Raw genomic sequence first — 18,417 nt, 5'->3', positions numbered from 1 at the left:
TAAGAAGCCTCACAGAAAGTTTGACAAACACTAATAATTGTTATGAACATTCTAAGCGTGCTATCTTTTCTATCGTCTAAGAAGCCTTACAGAAAGTTTGACAAACGCTAGTAATTGTTATGAAAATTCTAAGCGTGGTATCTTTTCGCCCCCCTTCTTTTATAGCATATTCCGAGAAACTGAAATAAACACAAGTACTTCCAGCTTCGGCCTTTGTTTACTACGCTCGCAAGACGTGCTGTTTACATTCAATCTATAACATTAAGGAAACTATGAACGCACCATTTAAAATATGGAAATACCACCCATGTGCCATCTTTTTGTCCGAGAGTGTAACACAGTAATGTCTCGTTAGAAGCGCAAAGTTGAACAGTGTCATTATCCAAAGGACATCAATCATTTATCAACCATAAAGGACAAGACCACGAAAGCGTCATGTATCTTACAAGTAGTATAACATGTATGTTCTGTTCTAGAGGAGCGGACCACAGTCCCGGGAATATATGTTGCGTTAGTACTCAAACAACAAATTGGTGTACACGTATCTCCGCTACGTCCACACACGGCAGGATCGCAAAGGACTCGCATCGTTTTCTCTTGAAATCTCTGGCATCGTGAAATCTGCGTGGATCGGCTTCTTGCGTTTCCATCAGTGAGTATCATCCACCAAAGGAGTTCCGCTTTCGCCGAGTCTAGATCGTTCCCGCAAATTACTCGTTCCTTCCGTTATCTTGCCACTCGAAACGGGGACCTCCGATCTCCCGACAACTCTCGATTCCTCTAATTTTCATCTGTGTCCGACCAAATGAAAAAAATGTCAATAAATGGAACGGATCGAGACGAATCGCTGCGCGTTATCGCTTGCGCTGCGGTAATGTCGCGCATGTATATTTTCTTAATTCGTTCGAGCTCGTACAGGATTTAATTGCGGCGAGCGCGTTCGCAAGAACACGCTCACGCATAATATCTTTCAAATGTGTACGCTTAACCCTTGGCGGTCCGAGAATTCCTTCCGATCGCAGGCAAAGTTTGACGTTGCGATTCGAGTACTATACTTCTCCTAGGCACGTGGACAATAATTGTAATATATAACCAAAAAATGGATATTTCTGTCTTTGAAAGATATACATTTCTTACATTTCTCGCGACGAACGTGAACTCGACGGAAATATTCCGAGCGAACGAAATCAGAAATTCACAAGGGAGTTTCTCCCCAATTTGATCGTAGATCGTTGACGGTGGTGACATGTTTCGCGGAATTCAGATTCGCGGAATTTATTCTACGCAGAATTCCTGACAATTCGTTTGCTATTGCAAAACTTTCCGAAAATAAACATATTGACTAAAGTTGCATTATTTAATATAAACGAAGGCAATTTACGATCGATCAGCAACGTAATTCCTGTTTGTAAACAAAAGTCGGAATTAGCAGTTTATAATAAGCAGTTAAAAACTTGGACCTCTGAGGGTTAATACTATTTTCGAGAAATGTCAACGACGGTGACGTAAACTCCTTTTGGCACCGCTGAGCGGGGAAGACACGGGCAAGAATAGAAAAAATTGTGAAATGATGACCCTTTAACGATCGTTAAGTCATACTGTGTTCTTTATAAATATTTTATTATACAACTCCTGCGTGCAACTTCGTTAAGAATGAGATATATGTATATATATATATATATTTTTTCATGAAATTATTGTGTTTGAAAGAATTATCAAAGGAGTTGCAACCGGATATGTTCTGAATAGACCGAGTAAAGGCGAATATGGGTACTCTCTAAACTACAAAATATAATTCTCGATGATCTCGTTCGTAATACTTCTATCCTGAGTGATAAGAAGAATTTGCCATAGAAAAAGTACACAGTTCCACTTGAGAAACAAACAAGAGCAAAACACATGGTGTGTAAACAAACGTTTTCCCTGTTTTCTGTTGGTCATAATATTTACAATTTTGAACATTTCTACTTTATTTTATAATCGAGGCTGTAGGGAGGTGGTTGGTGTCAAACAAAATACCAAATTTCAAATTCAATCGACAAAACATTCAATTAAGGGGAAAAACAAACAAAACACCAGAAAAGCAACAATGAAACTTTCGTCAAGAAAGAAAAAAACAATTGATTTTTTAATAAGAAAAGCAACAGAACTTTTAACATAAAAATGACAATATTTTTAATAAGAAACGAAACTAAAATATTTTTAATATATACAGAACAAAACCTTCAATAAGACCAAAAAAAAACAGCAAAATTATCAATAAAACGGAAATAGTAAAATTTTCAAAAGAACGCAAGAAAACAAGCTACGAAAAATGAGAAATTCCACTTCGTTCACAAACACATGGGACCCATCAGCTTTTTACATCCTCGACTATTAAATAAAGCAAAACAAACGTTTTAAAAATGTTCAAATTCAAGAAATTATAGCTAAAACAAATGTGGACAAAATTGCTACTACCTGGATAAGTATTGTTATATTCATATCAATAATGTCGGATTACAAAAAATAGTTAACGCTTTTTCTACTTTTTAATTCTAACGTCTACCTACAAGAGCCTATTATCTGGGTTGTTGGTTGTCTATCTTCAATGCACCGTAATTTGAGAAAATAGATAAAGCTTTTGATATACCCACTAACAGTGTACACAAATTAATATCAGCCGAGATTAATAATAAGTTGTAAACTGTTTTTTAAATAGGACAATGGACAACGTGTTAATTATTGAAAATTATAAATCTCTAAATAATTGCGTAATACATTTTAGGTAGTATCCATATTTAATTTTACCCAGCTCTACTCAATCATATCCAGTGTAGCGGATCGCTATAACTGTGTTAAAAATAATGAGTACTAACAGCTGCGAATGCAGTAACTAATGTGAAATCAGTTATTTAAACTGAACCATTATATCAGTTGCTTGCAATTATATTAGAATAATGTAACAGAATATCATGCCTGCTCCAGACAATTGTCGAAGGATTGAGCTGGTTGTCCGTTGAAACAATAGTTCACGTATCATCTGTGTACGCCATTCATGACGCTTTTATTCTGTCAAGTTCTGATTCTGTTCTTTTCAAAGTGAAACGCTTAAACTGTATTATTACAGAAAGAGATCAGAATTCGAGAGTAGAATATCGAAACCGATACTATTAAAAATCGAAGGGAAAATTTCGCGAATTTATGCAATACGCCCGGGTTTTCTCCGCCTTGTTTGAACTTGGACAATAAAATAGAAAGACTAATATTTTGAAGATTTTGACAATATATATTTACGTAAATTAAGAGACTACGAGGCATAATCAACGGAACTATACGAATGACAATAATTAATCTTAAAAGATATTCTTGTAGCCCGTACGTGCAATCGAAGCGGATGCGATTTCGATTTCAAAGTTTACGATATGTACGTTGACGAAATACTTTTAAATAGTTTGATAATAAGTAATGATACGTTTAAAGAAGGAAAAATTTGTACGTAAGGATTGATTCCGTTAAGAAAGACGAAAACGCACCGCTCGCGTCTCGTTTCCTCGTGCAATGGGTCGAAAGAGCATTTGCGACTCCAGATTTTCAAAGATAACCGCATGTAAAGAAATAATATATTGGTATACAATGTACAGGGCCGACGCAGGTTCAGCGCGTTCGCCGGAACCCGGCTCCGCGTTTTAAAAGGCCCCGCGGTCTACGAAAATTACTCAATTAAAAGGTATCGATTTTGATTAACTTTTTACAGACTGATGATACCATTAACAAATGGAAGCAATTTTTGCTGAGATGCAAGACATTTTTTCAGTAGCGATGATTAAATCGAAAGGAGTGACAAAAATCATCAAAGTACTATTGTTTAATATTCATCTTATAAAAAATATATAGCATTTGTAAATAAATAATTCCTCGTTGTAAAATTCAAGTGCAGGATTTGAATGTGAATTCAGTCCCCGCAATATTTTTGAACCCGCCCCCGCAAAAGGTCACGTCGGCCCTGAATGTACATATATTAGTGTGTCGGGAACAATATGTCAACTTTGAACATTAACAATTTATCTTTCAAAAAGAATATAATAAATACTGAAATTTCATAGTCAATATAGTATTTATATATCAGAGGTGTAGCGAGGAAATTTGGCGCCCGGGGGCACTTGAATGAATTTGAAAACCACATTAGCATTACAGATTACTCTTTACAATATTACTAACTTAAATACAAAAATACAATTTATTGTGATCTAAAATGTGCTTCGACGGTATATTGTTTCTATGCATAATGAAACACTAAAATATGTAAATTTGTACTAATATAGCGTTTCTTTGCGGGCAGTCATTTTCAAAAAACTGTGTGTGCATAAACTTTTTTGACCCACTGTATATATGTATACATATACATCGATTATGCGTACGAGCGATTTAATTTACGATCCTTAAGCACTCAATTGGTTATCCGTTAATTTTGAATGCTAGAAGTCAACTGAATTCAACTGAAGTCGTACTCAATCATGAGTCGTGACGTATAGAATTCATAGAACTTGACGTTGAAAGATAATTTCAGTAGTGGGTATCCGACTGAACAGTTTTGCTGTGACAGTTTAAATAAAGGTGTTTGAATTTCGAATAAATGAAAAAATAGAAACTGTATGAACATGAACACTATTCTTGGCTAACAAGAGATTAAGTTAAAAGAAAATAATTTTCAGAGGCAGATTTTTTGTATATTTACTTATTAAAAGTGATGCAGCAATGTTAAGTGCTTAAGGATCAAAACTATATAAAGACAATAATTATAAACGTTTCATGTAATCGTATAACAAAATTTAAGTAGGTTAAAAACAGATATTTATGTGGCTTAATCCATATCTCGTGCTGAGAATTAATCACTTTCAGCTCCTATGACGCGTACAAAATGAAAACTTCTGAATAATTATATAGAATGGTTTGATACCGATTGCGGTTCTAATGCCTGATTATAAATACTTTATACTTATATAGATCTATTTGAATATGATACGTACATATATACTATATACATATATACAATGAACATACACACACAGAACTGCGATACATGCATATCAAGATACACAAATTATACATTATGAAACCGCAACTATCACTATGTTCTCATGTATCGTATTAATTGAGTTTCCATGAATGGATGTTTTTGGCCAAGGTTCTTAAACCTCAGAATCAGTGCCTGATATCCAAACTATAGACTGGTTGCAAACTCTTCGAATAATGATTCAAGCTGTTCATATCTTATTTTAAATACGTTAATCTAAGTGTTATGTTGTTTGAATGTGTGCAAATACATATATGTATACATGTAAAGTTATTAAGCAAAAAACTATATCTTGGACAATATTAGAAATAGAAACATTATGTAAACTAAAATGAACTAATCCAAGGTGTGAAGAACACAGGTCAAAGTATCAAATTATCTAAATTATAAATCTATAAGAATCATATTCTATAATTCTTTATTTCATTTACATTAACTATCTCCCATGTATTTTGAATTTATAAATTTGATACTTAGACCCTTAGAACCTTCAAATTTAATCTAGTAAACTAGAAAAAATATGCTTCTAGTTTTATGTTTCTACATATTAATTATTTTGTTAGATGCTAGTTTTTGTAATTTAGTATACAACCAAGACAATTAGTAATCAAAATTTAATTCTGGTTTCTTGTATTAATTTAATAGAGAGGTCGATATGTACCTAGTTCTATTTAAGAAACTTTTACAAACAAATATTTTAGAATAATATAATTTATATATCTATACTTCGATACTAGATTTAAAGAATGCTTTCCTATTATAATATTTTCTCTGTACTTAATATTTAAATGATTGATCACTATTTACAGGACTGATTTTAATATATAAACTTCAATCTTCATACAATATTTCTAAAACATCTTTGTTATGAATTTGTATACTAACTTATTCTGAAACATTGTATGATTTTTAAATGATGATTTAATTATGACTCTTGACAATAATAATAATGCTCTTACTAGTATTAAGATCTTATTGGCATCGATAATTTTAGCATTAGTGTTAATAAAACGCCATTGTATTTTCCAAAATGAACTACAAAAAGAAAAATAACGAAAACAATTAAAAAGATCGAAACAGAATATAAAATGAGCTAACTAAAAATGTATTAACTGTGTACACGTATTCGTGAAATCTAACAATAAAGTATATATTGCATCTCAGTGTATAAAGAATAAATCATTGTAATAAATTATGTTTAAAATAAAAAGATTACTTTAAGTTCATACATGTGAAAATTCTTTTAATTTCTTATTCTTAACTCTAGAATAACTAATATTGACTAAATATTTTCAAATATAATCAAACTAATTAACAGATGGTATTATTAAAATTGTATAGAACGATCATAAAATCGTGATGGTTATATAGAATTGATCAGACATTAATTGAAACTTTTTGGTCTACACTTTCAATGCGATAGAATTTCCTTATCATTCTTGTCTGACACCTAATATTATTGATTTAGAATAAAGTGAAATTACTATTATTTAATTAAATATTAACTTTTACACAAATAAATAAAACAAGAAATGTTTACCATTCACGAGTATGCCATGCAATGCATACTCGTGGTCACATTACTCGCCAATGACCACGTATACAACCAGTCACCCGTGTCGATTTGGACCTTTCATCCTACGTCATGACCGGGGACCGGAGGTACAGAAAAGCATGCAACTCACCAACCGCTGACTTGATACAGGACATCGTAGTGGTTCTACTGTCGCTGATCATCGGAGTAGCTCTGCATTATCCACGTCGAACATCGTAGTAGCTCTGAATTACCCACGTCGAACTTCGGGGTATTTGTGCTTGATGATATATAAAATCTGCAATAAAAGTTACATGAATTAATAACATGTTTCAAAAGTTACAGTACTCACTCCGAACGAAACAGATGTAATGAAAACGTAAACATGTTTTCAGCATTTAAATACCTCGGTATCTTCTCTCTGTTTCGTTAAATTTTGTAAGAAATTATGAAAATGTATATCATCGTACAAGTTCATAATTTCTAGAAAATATAGCGTACCATAGTAAAAGTGCTTCGACTCATACAATTTATCAATTTATAATAAATGTAAGAAAAAATTGTAACTTTGCAAAATTATACAATTTATATCTAACAAAAGAATCTAATTATTGAAAGAATGTTTAAGATTTTACCTTTTATGTTTCATGATACACATATTTATAAGTCATTATAAAAATGTTACAAACATAAAAGATAAAATCTTAAACATTTTTTCAATATTTAGATGCTTTTGTTAAGGAGATATAAATTGTATAATTCTGTAAATTTGTACAATTTCATTCTATATTCATAATGAGCTAATAGAGTTTGAATTTACGTTATTTGAATTGTAATTATAATTAATATATTAATATTATTTCTTTATGGTCAAGATGGTCAAAACGATTAAAATCATTATTTTTCAAAGAATGAATAAAGAACTGTAAATTTATAATTGATAATCAATGTAATCTATTAATGACATTAATTAAAGACAGTATTACCTATTATTCTGCTTTCCTCGGTAAGCTGCACAATTTTTCTGGCGTTGTGATGTCCACAAATTTTGATCGAAATTTTCAACGTAAAGTAGCCATTTGAACGTGAAATGGCGGTTGGCGAACATCACGCAGACTCGTGGCGTCAGATCCTGGAACATTCAAGAATTCGAAATTGAGACCAAGTTACGATAAATATATATTTGTACTGTATCCAAGCAACAAAATTATCTTCGAAAACCGGAAAAGAAACGATAATATTACTCTGGAAGACGTACTCCCACAGTACGAATCGATATTTGAACGAATATCAATTGGTACCTCATGGAGAACGAAGTACGAAATCAGTCTAATTTTCTCGAAAACCCGATTCAATTAACAAGGAATAGTATTGATATATTAAAGAGGCGGTAAGAAGTAACCCAAGGTAGAAATAGCAACGATTAGATATTAATTGAAATGAATTATGCTTACTTATTAATTGCCGGATCACCGATCGACACGACACGTTTGCTCTCTCCAATTGCCGCCGAACGAAGGACGCCTCGTTCTCGGCGTCGTTCTTCTGCGCAGTGGCTTGCCGGCGCTTGGCCAATGAAATTTCAGTATTTAAAAGTTCCAAAGAAACGTTAAACGTGATTGGTTGTCACTTCTAAATATCATGCGCGGTCTTTTTGAACGGAAATTGAAATTGGAAAGTGAAAATAACGATATGTATAATACATGTAGGTATATATTATTACCCTTGTCTGTACGCAATTTCCGAGATTTTTTTTTTCGTTCGTGTAAAAGCAAGGGAGAAACTTGTTTACGTTTAGTAACCTTACTAACTTTGATAAATGTATACAATCGATTTCCAAGCACTTATTCTTTCATGTAGCTACACATAAACCGATGCATCACTTATTAGAACAACTTTATTAGCTAATACAGATCACTTATCTCACAGGACATTAATTCTGAATTACATTAATCACGTTAGATTAAAGATTCAATGATTTAGGTTGATATGACGTGATCGAGCGATTTATGTAGTACGATTATCATAATTTTTGAACAATACGACGAATGATATTACATTTATCAATTGTCAAACAGTGGGGACGAGATTATTAAATTAAAGTATCGGTCAAATATATTTCTCAGAGTTAGGGTTCTTGTTGTTAAATGTAGAGTACGCTTAAGAATAATTCGCTTTTACATCGCAGAACATGATCAGTAAAAATAACAAATAAACATATGTCAAGAACTAAGATATTTATTTTGTAAATAATACACGAGCTTTCTAATTGATTAGTGTTTTTATTATTATTTACTTGAATGAGAGTACTTAATAATGGCGTATCATCTTCTAGTTCATCTTTCATCACAAGGGATATTATTCTACCCCAAATTCTTAGTGGTACCTGCAAGTTTAAAGTAAAATTTAATTTCAAGTAAAGATAGATTTTAAATAAAGAGAAAAAGATTTTGAAATGTTAATAATTGTGCATTACCATTGTAAGTTTGTGTCCTTGTATTTCACTTCCCATAGCTTCTGGTAAGCCACTTAAAAATAACATAATAATATCGATATTTTATCTTATAGGATAATATCAGATCTATTTTCATCATCCACTTGGCATTAAGCCATCACTGCTTCTACTGCTTTCAATATAAAAATTGCAAGAAAACAATTACACATACCTAAATTAATTAACTGGTCAGTATGGTCTAATTTAACCCATGTTATATTTGCCTAAGGAAACATGATTTCTCAATTCAGTCTATCGTTGAAGACAATAATGTTCCTTGCCCTATCTTTGAGACATTTTCACTGCCATATAATAATTCTGTAACTTCCTTAAAACAGAAGTAAATAATATTTATGCTTACCTATAGTTTGATGGGTTCGGTTCCAAATGTGTGCCAAAAGACATGAATACAATTTACTGAAATATTCTACATTTTACATTTTTGCTCTTGATATGATTGCCTCTGTTATTTTTACCAGTTCTACTTTTCTACCTTTGCTGTAAGATTGTAAACACATGAAGAAACATATTGTTTAAAGTAAAATAAAAAAATTTGACAATTGTTGGATTGAAGTATGAAATGTAAGGTTATATGTATTAGCACGAAATGTTGCTAATATCCTACTAAATAATTCGAATAAAGTTGTTCAAGATTTGTTTCCTTTCATTATGTATTTGCTGAATAAAAGTTTGAGGTAATTGGCTTTGAACCTTTATTTCTAAAGATATATTAAGTACATATCCCCAATCATGTCGTAGGACGAAAGGTTCGAATAGGCACGGGTGACTAGTTGTATACGTGGTCTTTGGCGAGTATAGTGACCATGGGTATGCATTCCAGAGCATACTGGTCGCGTGCGTACGTGATGGGTCTGCACCTGTAGGTGGATTTGAGGAGTCGTTGCGATCACGATGCAAACGGATCTTCTGTCCGTTTGTTTCGGAATCTACTCTCGATTCTTCAGGTCTCGACTCATTGAGTCGTTGCTTCGCGGTCGCGGTCGTGATCAGTAGGGTTGTTCGAAACGCTCGTTCTCTCGAGGTTCTAGACGTGTGGTTCATTAGGTTGAACGTCCACGTATTGCACTGAACCTCGACCCTAGCTATAAGTTTCAGATGGGACAATGCGTCCGAAGAGGGAAGAAAGGCCCTGACAAATTGTCACAAGAAAGGGCTGCAACGGATGGCTCTTCATCTTCGAATTTGAAGATGGGGAGTCATTATTACTATGTTGTCACTGTACTCGCCTGTAGTTGTAGTAATTTAAGTTTATTTTGATGGGTCATGTACCCCAACGTGGGATATCATTGTATGGCAATTCGCGTTTGGTTTTAGTGTTGCGACATGAAAGTATAAATCGCGTTCGTTTGTGAGGTTGTTTTTTTTTTAGAATTTTTCGCGTTTTATTTCAGAGTAGTGTCGCGTAATACAGATCAACCGCGAGTGCTATTAGAGTTGCGTTTATGTAAATGAATATTGATCGCGTCCGATTTGTTATGATTAAGAGTCTTGCTTTTGAATAGAATCTTTCGCGTTTTATTTCAGGGTAATGTTGCGTAATACAGATCAACCGCGAGTGCTATTAGAGTTGCGTATAATAAATATCGCGTCCGTTTGGAAGTAGTATTTAGAGCCAATGTAGCTTTTGATTAAAATTCTTCGCGTTTTCTTTCAGGGTAGAGTTGCGTACAAAGACCAGCCGCGAGTGCTATTAGTGTTGCGCATAAATGAATCGCGACCGATTAGAAGTAAATTCTCGTATTTTGAATTAGTATTTCGTCACATAAAGTGCCCCAAAATTTGACATTCATACACCAATTCCAGAATCACCAAGCATATACATATATGCATACACGCGCATGCACTCCACATTTTAGTTTAATTTTTATAGTCTCACAAAGAATCTCCGTTCACTTATCCATTCTACATAACACAAGTTACACTGTTTATATTAGGTATACTGGAAAGTAATGTCGTTTGTGCAATTTTAAATACTTGTTTATCACTCATCAGCTCATTGATTTTTATCGATATGGGGTTGAAAAGTTGCACACTAAATGGCAAAAGGCTGTTGATAACAAAGGCGATTACATAACTGATTAAAAATAGAAATTTATTAAAAATTTCTTTGAATTTAATGTAAAAGAAACGACATTACTTTCCAGTCTACCTAATATTTGGCGCTGTTCTACACGTACTCTAGTCGCCGATATAAAAAATAGCGACTGCTCACTGATCATGTCGGAAGTAGCGACCTAGTGAGCAGTGATGGGCAAAACCCTAGGCTTCGAATAAATCTAAAGTTTGCTGATATGTTTGTCTCGTTTCCTCTTTTGAAAATTTTCCAAAGAAGAAAACGAGACAAACATATCGGTAAACTTCAGATTTATTTGAAGTCTAGGGTTTTGCCCATCTCTGCTAGTGAGTACCGTATTCAGCACAAAATCCCCAAAAATCAGTTTATGATCAGTGATCAATTGTCAATTGCGCTAACGTTTCTAACTCGAACGATCCTAAATAACTCTTATTAGTGTGAGCATGTAGTTGTATACATATATATCTATGCTTATTACAGATTGGTGGCTTTCGTTGACTACAAGTGTTGTATTAGGTGTTGAGATTACTGTTCGTTTCTTATTAGATTTGTAGATTGTTTCTCTTAAAAAATAACTGGTCAGCATTTTCTGCGATAAAACGTGAAATAATCCCTATTTTCATCACTGGATGATGCCACAAGACACTATCCAGCTTTAGTTTGATCCATGAAGACTGTATAAGGAAATCCAACTCCATACGAAAGTTACTAGAAAACTGTTATCAAAATCCCGAGCATAAATATTTCGTCCACTCGTGGCGCAAGTAGCACAACTACGATATATATATATGATAGTACATACACATATGACATATATATACCGTAGCTGTACGCACTAGCGCCACGAGTGAACGAAAGGGATTTCAATAACACTTCTACATTACACAGTTGGAACTCCTTATACAGTCTTCATAGAAAAAAATTTCAACTATCAAAAGGAACTGACATTTTTTGCATTTTGGAATATTCAATTTATGTCAAACCGTAAAAATGATAATTTTTAAAAGGCGAAAAGAAACACATATTTTCCTTTATATCGCCCACTCTTGAATGCGAAATTATTTTATATTTTTGTTATTAGGTTAGGTTAGTTTTATTTAAAGTGTGGAGTTGTTTTTATTTAATTATAATTAATATTATATAGTGTAACAATCTAGAAGAACAAGTATACGTGTGAATGTATAAAGTGTTCCATTTCTAAGAATAATTTTGGAGATGTATTGTTACTTCTTGATTTTAAATATACTTTTATTTTTAATATTTCATTTCATATTTGTATATATTTTTACTGTGGACTACTATTCGGGGCACTGCGCTTCGTCGTTTCGGTCCTGTCACAAGTCACGTGATTGTGTTACTAGAATTCGTCTTCTCGTCGGGTGAGGTATTCTATTTTGATTTTTTTTTTACCTAGAGGGTACACGTATGTTAGTGTTCTACTCGTCTATGCTTTCCTCGGTAGTTCATGCTAAGGTTGTATTGTTAAATTTCTTGCAGTTATACATAAAAATTAGAAATTAATACATAAATCACGGAATGTCAACTATGGACGATGTTCTTGAAAGCTGGGAAGAAATCGAGGAATCAGGAGTAAGTTATCGTTTCAGTATACTTAAGGTAGTGTTATTTACAGTGGAAATAATAAAGGAATAATTACGTTAACCTGTGTCGCGAAGTAAATTTTTAAAGTGTTAATTCTTAAGGGTATCAAGAACATCAAAGAAAAAAATTTCTGATAATATAATAATATCACATATGACTAACACAAAATGATACTTATACTTGAATTACTCTCTGGTTCTTAGATTCTTGTCTTTCGAATGATTATATATGACTTAAATTCTTGTATTACATGAGTAGGTGTCTGTGTGACTATTGATAGTAGTGGTAATAAGAAAGTATGTACATTGCTTTCCATAAGGCTACCTTCCTATTGCAACAAATAAAAGTTTGTCGTTTATAGAACATTCTGGCAATTTTTAAGTTTGATTATCAATGTAAGTGTTTTTTACCCTTTGTATTTTCATCTTCGGTTAAATATTGGTAGACACGTTGAATTTTGTAATTTGGAGCTATAAGTATTATTTATTGAAATGTAATATTTTAACATGTTTAAGGATAAAAAAGTGACTAGTTATCGGAAAATTTGGAAGAATTATATGAAAAATTATGATTAAAAATGACATATATGCGTCTTGGTATGAAATCTTATTGTATTAATGTAATATAATATTAGAACTACAATCGATTTTAGGCTCTTGACAAAAAGTTGGATGCCCTCCAGTTAAATGCGGTAGAAACATTAGAAGAAATAGAATCTTCTAGGTAAGTTCAAAATGATTGTTTTCCTAATGCTTTGTTGAAATTTTAATAAAGAATTCTAACAATTGGTAAAATAAAAGGATAATTTTCTAAATAAGAAATTAATATACCATTTAATTAAAGGAAGGATATGTATAAACCTTGGATATGTAAATTTAAGTTAAAATTTGAATAATTTATATGTGCGTGACTGTTAAATAATTAGAATTGGTTTATTTTTATTAGAATATTCCTATACTGGAGAGTATCTTGTGATTATAATGTTTTAGCTTCAAAACCAATCACAGTACAAATACAAGGATGATAATACTAGGCGATGATGGTATGAGATCACAATATGTACCTCCAAAACCAGCAGTAAAAATATTAAAAAGACCTACAAGGGATTCACAAGGTAGCGGTGATGGACCATTAGTGAATGGAGATAAACCAAAGCAACCTATAAAGACTTTAAAACAGGTACGGTTTTAAATATCTTACAATGATAAGTAAGAGGAACGATTATGTAATAATCAATATTTGCAGAGGGAACAAGAATATGCAGAAGCAAGGAAGAGAATATTAGGTGAAGAAAAAAGTCCAGAGGAAAAGTTAGAACAAGAAATAAGTAGAATTCAACCAAAGTCGATAACACCAAGTTGTAGTGGCCTACCAAATAATGTTCTTCGTATGCCTATTGGACCAGATGGAACACGAGGATTTAATGTACGCAGGTAGCGCGTCTTTCAAGGATCAACACTTTTCACCCATCTTTTTCCTCTTCTTCCTTCTTCTTGGCACGGGGAAGAGAGGCGGCTATGAGGCTGATGGCAGGAAACAGCTTAATGTTTCTGACCAAATACAAGCATTTTGCTCCTGTCATTTCGAATGGAGCATAGTAACTGCTATGCCCTAGGCAGTGCTTTACATAGACCGTACTTACAAAAGGATCAAGGCTATAAATCGGCAAAGATGAGTCACTATAGAAATGGTAATGTTTCTTACCGATATGATGCTATGTTTTGTTGAAGTTTGTCATATTTTAAAAACCTTTTATTAAAAAATTAGAATCTACAATCGTCGTGCAGGGAACACGTTAAGATGAAATATTTGAATTACAGTATGACATGAAGTGGGAAGCTATTTTACTTTCTACACTTGTATGTGCTACTCAAATCTTTGAAACAAATTGTACAATAAAAGATTTCTCTTATATCAATTTGTTATATATTTGGGCAAGTTATTTTTGTCTTATTAATTTTAGTTTTCTGCCTTTTATAAATAATCCATAGAGATACTACGCAATTTTTAAGCATAAGATTTAAGTAGTTTTTAATTTATGTACATTTTAATCGTGTAAAAACAATGCAATTTTAATTTGATCAAAATGTGTTCTAACATTTTCATCATTCTAGTATTTTTAATTTTACTTTTATTTATTAAACATATGAAATAATTACGTAGTTTTTAATAATGTTTGTGCAAGTTTTAATTTATGTTAATTTTTCCTAACATTATTAAAATATTCTGATGAACAAAATCTTTGCTACAAGAATTTAAAATATTACCATATTCAAAGTGCAACGAATAATTCTTTCTCTTCAGTGAAACTAAAGATAAGCAATAGTAAATATAAAGTATCTAAGATCTTCAAAAAGTTTAATTTCTCTGATTATGCAGATTAAAATAAAACCTTACTCATAACATTATCATACATGATGTAAATTTATTTATTAGGAAGTGTATATATTAGTATAAAAGAAGCATCCTTAAATGTTTTCTGTACATTTTTTTAAGTACTATTAACTTTATCTACATATACATTTACATTCAATATAATGATAATTTAAACATGAAAACACGAAAATTCGATATCTTTCTGTGATATCAAATATGATTGGAGTTGACAAGAAGTAAAAATCTAGAATTAGTTATTTTAAATAGTTAATTCATTTTGTTCAGAAAGATTTTCTCCAACAAGACAGTACTAATAAATCAACCGAATTATAATTTGTATATGATTTTAAAGAATTTAAATTATCTTTTTTTTGGGACATTATTTTCGTAAGAAAAGGTACGAATAAATTTATATTTTGCAGTAATAAATAACAGCATTTAGTGGTATCAGTGTTACGTCCGTAGAAAATGCATGTTCATCAGGCAAATGTCACAAAAATATCTATGTATATTCAAGTAGTTTCTGTAAAATGATCGAGTAATTTGTTAATTATTTAGTAAACTTAGGATAATGTAAATTTTATCCCTAGTGCGAATGCATCTTGGACAAAGGTGCCATTGGAAGCCATTGATTTAATTTCCTTACAGTTCCGAAAATAGGGGAACATAAACAAACATAAACATCAAAGTTTTCGATCAGAGTTTCGCCTCTGTAAAACTACTCTGTAATACCAACGTAATAGCTGTGAAATTAACTTAGTTTACACTATATCGTACACCGTATCTCCAACATTATACTGTTTTGACAGTTCAAGCGGATCAGCATATCAATAAAATGGGTAAGGTGAAAGACATAAGCACAGATGAAGATATGGGTGTAGGTACGGTTTTCTACATACTGCGTGATTAATATTCATATAACGAAATAATGATCGAATTTATTAATTCACTCTTTTAATTTTGTCGTTGAGGTTAGTAAGTGCTTTCGAGATAGTCAACTCGGTGACGCGACTACAACGCCAAATAATCATAATGGCACTTCGTGAAAATATGTTTTCGCGGAAAATTTAAAAATCCAAACATGTATTTATGTTCGGTTCCAATTATTTTCTTCTGATTTAACTGAGTATGCATCCTTCACCTTTTAGAAACTAATGAAGTGTCGCCACAAAAAAGGCATAAAAAGCATAAGCATAAGAAACATAAGAAGAAGAAACCAACACACAATGAAAGTGATAGCTTTAATGATACTGCTGTCGAAACAGAGAAGAAGAAAACATTTAGAGTTAAAATGAAAAAGGATGATGATAAAAGGTAAACAAAACATAAATTTAAAACAATGATATTGAAATGTATCATTTAGTGATAAACTTTCATTCAATATCAACTTGAATTATGTTGTAGTTCTGAAAAGCCTCGCGAAAAAGTGCTGAAATCATCTAATCTCAGTGTCGCAGGTTCAAGTACTGCTCCATCGCCAAAAGCTACAACAAAGAAAAAAGTACCAAAAAGTAATAAAGGTAAAGAGAGTGGTACTAGTAGTGAGGAGGAACGATGGCTCGATGCAATAGAATCTGGGAAACTGGAAGAGGTATATAAATAAGCATAAGTAATATTAATTGAAGCTAATTAATATATACATTTTTTGAGGTATTAAAAGAGATGTATATACCTATAAGGATCCACAATTAACCACTTTAATATTGTGTTGTAGGTTGACGATGAATTGAAAAAGATCAAACCAAAGGATCCAAAATTAATGACAGCTCGCCAAAGAGCTATGTTCGAAAGAAAGACTGATACAGAACCAAATCCAGGTGTAGAACAACTTATGTCTTTACCAACTGGATACAAAGAAAAAGTTATGACGGCTGAAGCCATACAAAAGGCTGCTCTTAAATCTTTAAAAAGAAAACAACTGGCCGACGAGAAAAGGGAAAAAGATAAGGTACCTTAATCATAACAGATTTGAATTTTCGTAAATTAAAATTTTTCTCTCGTGTTTAGAAAAAAACAATGGAAAGATTATTGAAGAAGCAAGAGTCTAAAGCTTCTAAAGTTATTAGTAAAGGAAAACCTTCCAGAAGACAAGTTCCTTTAGTTACATATCGTTTAACACTAGAAAGAAGTTCAATATCTTTACCACCGGGAGAAAATTTTCCATTGCAGCCTACAAAAGGGTGTGTAGAAATGATTAAAAATTTTAACTAAGCTTGCAAAAACATGTCGAGCCTATCTCTTGTTAATTAACAGTATTAGAAAATGTTTGTGTACACTTTGTTATATTTTGTCTTTCAGGAAAGACCCTCCAAGCAAAGTCCTTTGCGGCGTAAATCAATGCAGAAATCCGAAAAAATATTCATGTTCAAAAACTGGAGTACCGCTGTGCAGTTTAGAGTGTTATAAAACTAATTTAGCAATATCTACATGAATGTAGCATATGTCAATAGTTACATTCTACTGTCTTTCACTGTTGTAGACTTGCTTTATTCAAGATCTAAACACAACTATTAATTTATTTATTTTGATGTTCATTTATTACTGCTATTAACAATTGAACTAATTTAATGTGTCAATATTTGTTCCCATTTTACATCGTTCTTAAGTTCACAGAAGAATCGATCAAAGGAATTTTGTTTCCTTCATACAAACTTAGAACACAACAAAGTTCCAAGTACATAACGGAAATCTATAGTAAAAAAAGTGACCGGCATTGTTGATCCTAGACAAATTTTTTCAAGTAGAAAAGAGTCATTATCTCAGTTATGTGTCCAAACTTGACCCCATCAATGCAATACATATTGGAGTCTTGCGTGTATATTATCATTGAATTCCTTGGAAAAAGAAAAGGAAGAGGAAAACAGAATGTAATATATATGGAAAAAATTAAAAATTAAATTAAGTAAAAATCATTGTCTCTAGATTCAGTCATTAATTGATGGCTGCTTTGTAAATACTTTTGTACATGCAATTATCTGTATATTTTTACATAAATAGATAATTACGTTGTTGCGGTATTTTTTTAACGTGAAACCATTACATTCAGGCTGGGGAGTGAATGTACTTTTGAAATAAAACGAAAGGAAAAGATTGTGTAACGTTTATTTGCCATTTACGAAACCGGGTGCCGATTTCGTTAAGCCATCGCTAAAATTTGCTAATAGCGATTACGTGAACATTACATTTTGTCTTCCGTCAAAAGGAAAAAAAAAAACGACCGAATCTGCATCGAATGCAACTTGCGTAACTAGGACTAGCCT

General features: G+C 32.2%; 3 protein-coding genes and 1 long non-coding RNA gene across 6 annotated transcripts in view; 3 read left to right on the top strand and 1 right to left on the bottom strand.

Annotated features, from left to right (window-relative positions):
- The window catches only part of LOC128891815 (uncharacterized), a 168,423-nt gene extending 162,139 nt beyond the window's left edge, over positions 1–6,284 (top strand). Inside the window, exon 6 of one of the 2 annotated variants that reach the window (XM_054151636.1) lies at positions 479–6,284. In XM_054151636.1, the coding sequence (XP_054007611.1) occupies positions 479–601 (123 nt within the window). In that variant the 3' untranslated portion in view covers positions 602–6,284. Of the gene's footprint in view, positions 1–476 lie in introns of both variants that reach the window. The other variant, XM_054151637.1, reaches the window with a different exon arrangement.
- Positions 6,285–8,820: 2,536 nt separating this feature from the next.
- LOC128892480 (uncharacterized) lies at positions 8,821–9,832 on the bottom strand. The gene is made up of 4 exons (XR_008461089.1): positions 9,446–9,832; positions 9,257–9,370; positions 9,067–9,118; positions 8,821–8,976 (listed from the first exon to the last, which is right to left on the bottom strand). It is a non-coding gene; the product is annotated as an uncharacterized LOC128892480 (long non-coding RNA).
- A 2,524-nt stretch (positions 9,833–12,356) lies between these two features.
- On the top strand, positions 12,357–14,715 carry LOC128891501 (SUZ domain-containing protein 1). The gene is made up of 4 exons (XM_054150993.1): positions 12,357–12,769; positions 13,434–13,504; positions 13,771–13,960; positions 14,027–14,715. Exons 1-4 carry the CDS (start codon positions 12,716–12,718, stop codon positions 14,216–14,218), a joined length of 507 nt encoding a protein of 168 aa, XP_054006968.1. The 5' UTR covers positions 12,357–12,715; the 3' UTR covers positions 14,219–14,715.
- An 837-nt stretch (positions 14,716–15,552) lies between these two features.
- On the top strand, positions 15,553–18,165 carry LOC128891500 (INO80 complex subunit B). 2 transcript variants are annotated; one of them, XM_054150991.1, is made up of 6 exons: positions 15,553–16,038; positions 16,306–16,471; positions 16,562–16,748; positions 16,872–17,105; positions 17,165–17,337; positions 17,456–18,165. In XM_054150991.1, exons 1-6 carry the CDS (start codon positions 15,993–15,995, stop codon positions 17,586–17,588), a joined length of 939 nt encoding a protein of 312 aa, XP_054006966.1. In that variant the 5' UTR covers positions 15,553–15,992; the 3' UTR covers positions 17,589–18,165. The 2 variants fall into 2 exon arrangements, with proteins under 2 accessions (XP_054006966.1, XP_054006967.1); XM_054150992.1 differs by having other exon boundaries at positions 15,557–15,996.
- Positions 18,166–18,417: the final 252 nt, after the last annotated feature.

The sequence above is a fragment of the Hylaeus anthracinus genome, unplaced genomic scaffold (assembly GCF_026225885.1).
Source record: "Hylaeus anthracinus isolate JK02 unplaced genomic scaffold, UHH_iyHylAnth1.0_haploid 12002, whole genome shotgun sequence".
Classification (NCBI taxonomy): domain Eukaryota; kingdom Metazoa; phylum Arthropoda; class Insecta; order Hymenoptera; family Colletidae; genus Hylaeus; species Hylaeus anthracinus.
This window is presented reverse-complemented; position numbering and strand designations above follow the sequence as displayed.

Excerpts from the sequence above, each read along its gene's own strand:
- LOC128891501 (XM_054150993.1), top strand. The coding sequence starts at position 12,716 with ATGTCAACTATGGACGATGTTCTTGAAAGCTGGGAAGAAATCGAGGAA. Across the intron at positions 12,770-13,433 it reads AAGAAATCGAGGAATCAGGA|GCTCTTGACAAAAAGTTGGA; the intron begins GTAAGTTATCGT and ends AATCGATTTTAG. Across the intron at positions 13,505-13,770 it reads GAAGAAATAGAATCTTCTAG|CTTCAAAACCAATCACAGTA; the intron begins GTAAGTTCAAAA and ends ATAATGTTTTAG.
- LOC128891500 (XM_054150991.1), top strand. The coding sequence starts at position 15,993 with ATGGGTAAGGTGAAAGACATAAGCACAGATGAAGATATGGGTGTAG. Across the intron at positions 16,039-16,305 it reads AGATGAAGATATGGGTGTAG|AAACTAATGAAGTGTCGCCA; the intron begins GTACGGTTTTCT and ends TTCACCTTTTAG. Across the intron at positions 17,338-17,455 it reads CCATTGCAGCCTACAAAAGG|GAAAGACCCTCCAAGCAAAG; the intron begins GTGTGTAGAAAT and ends TTTGTCTTTCAG.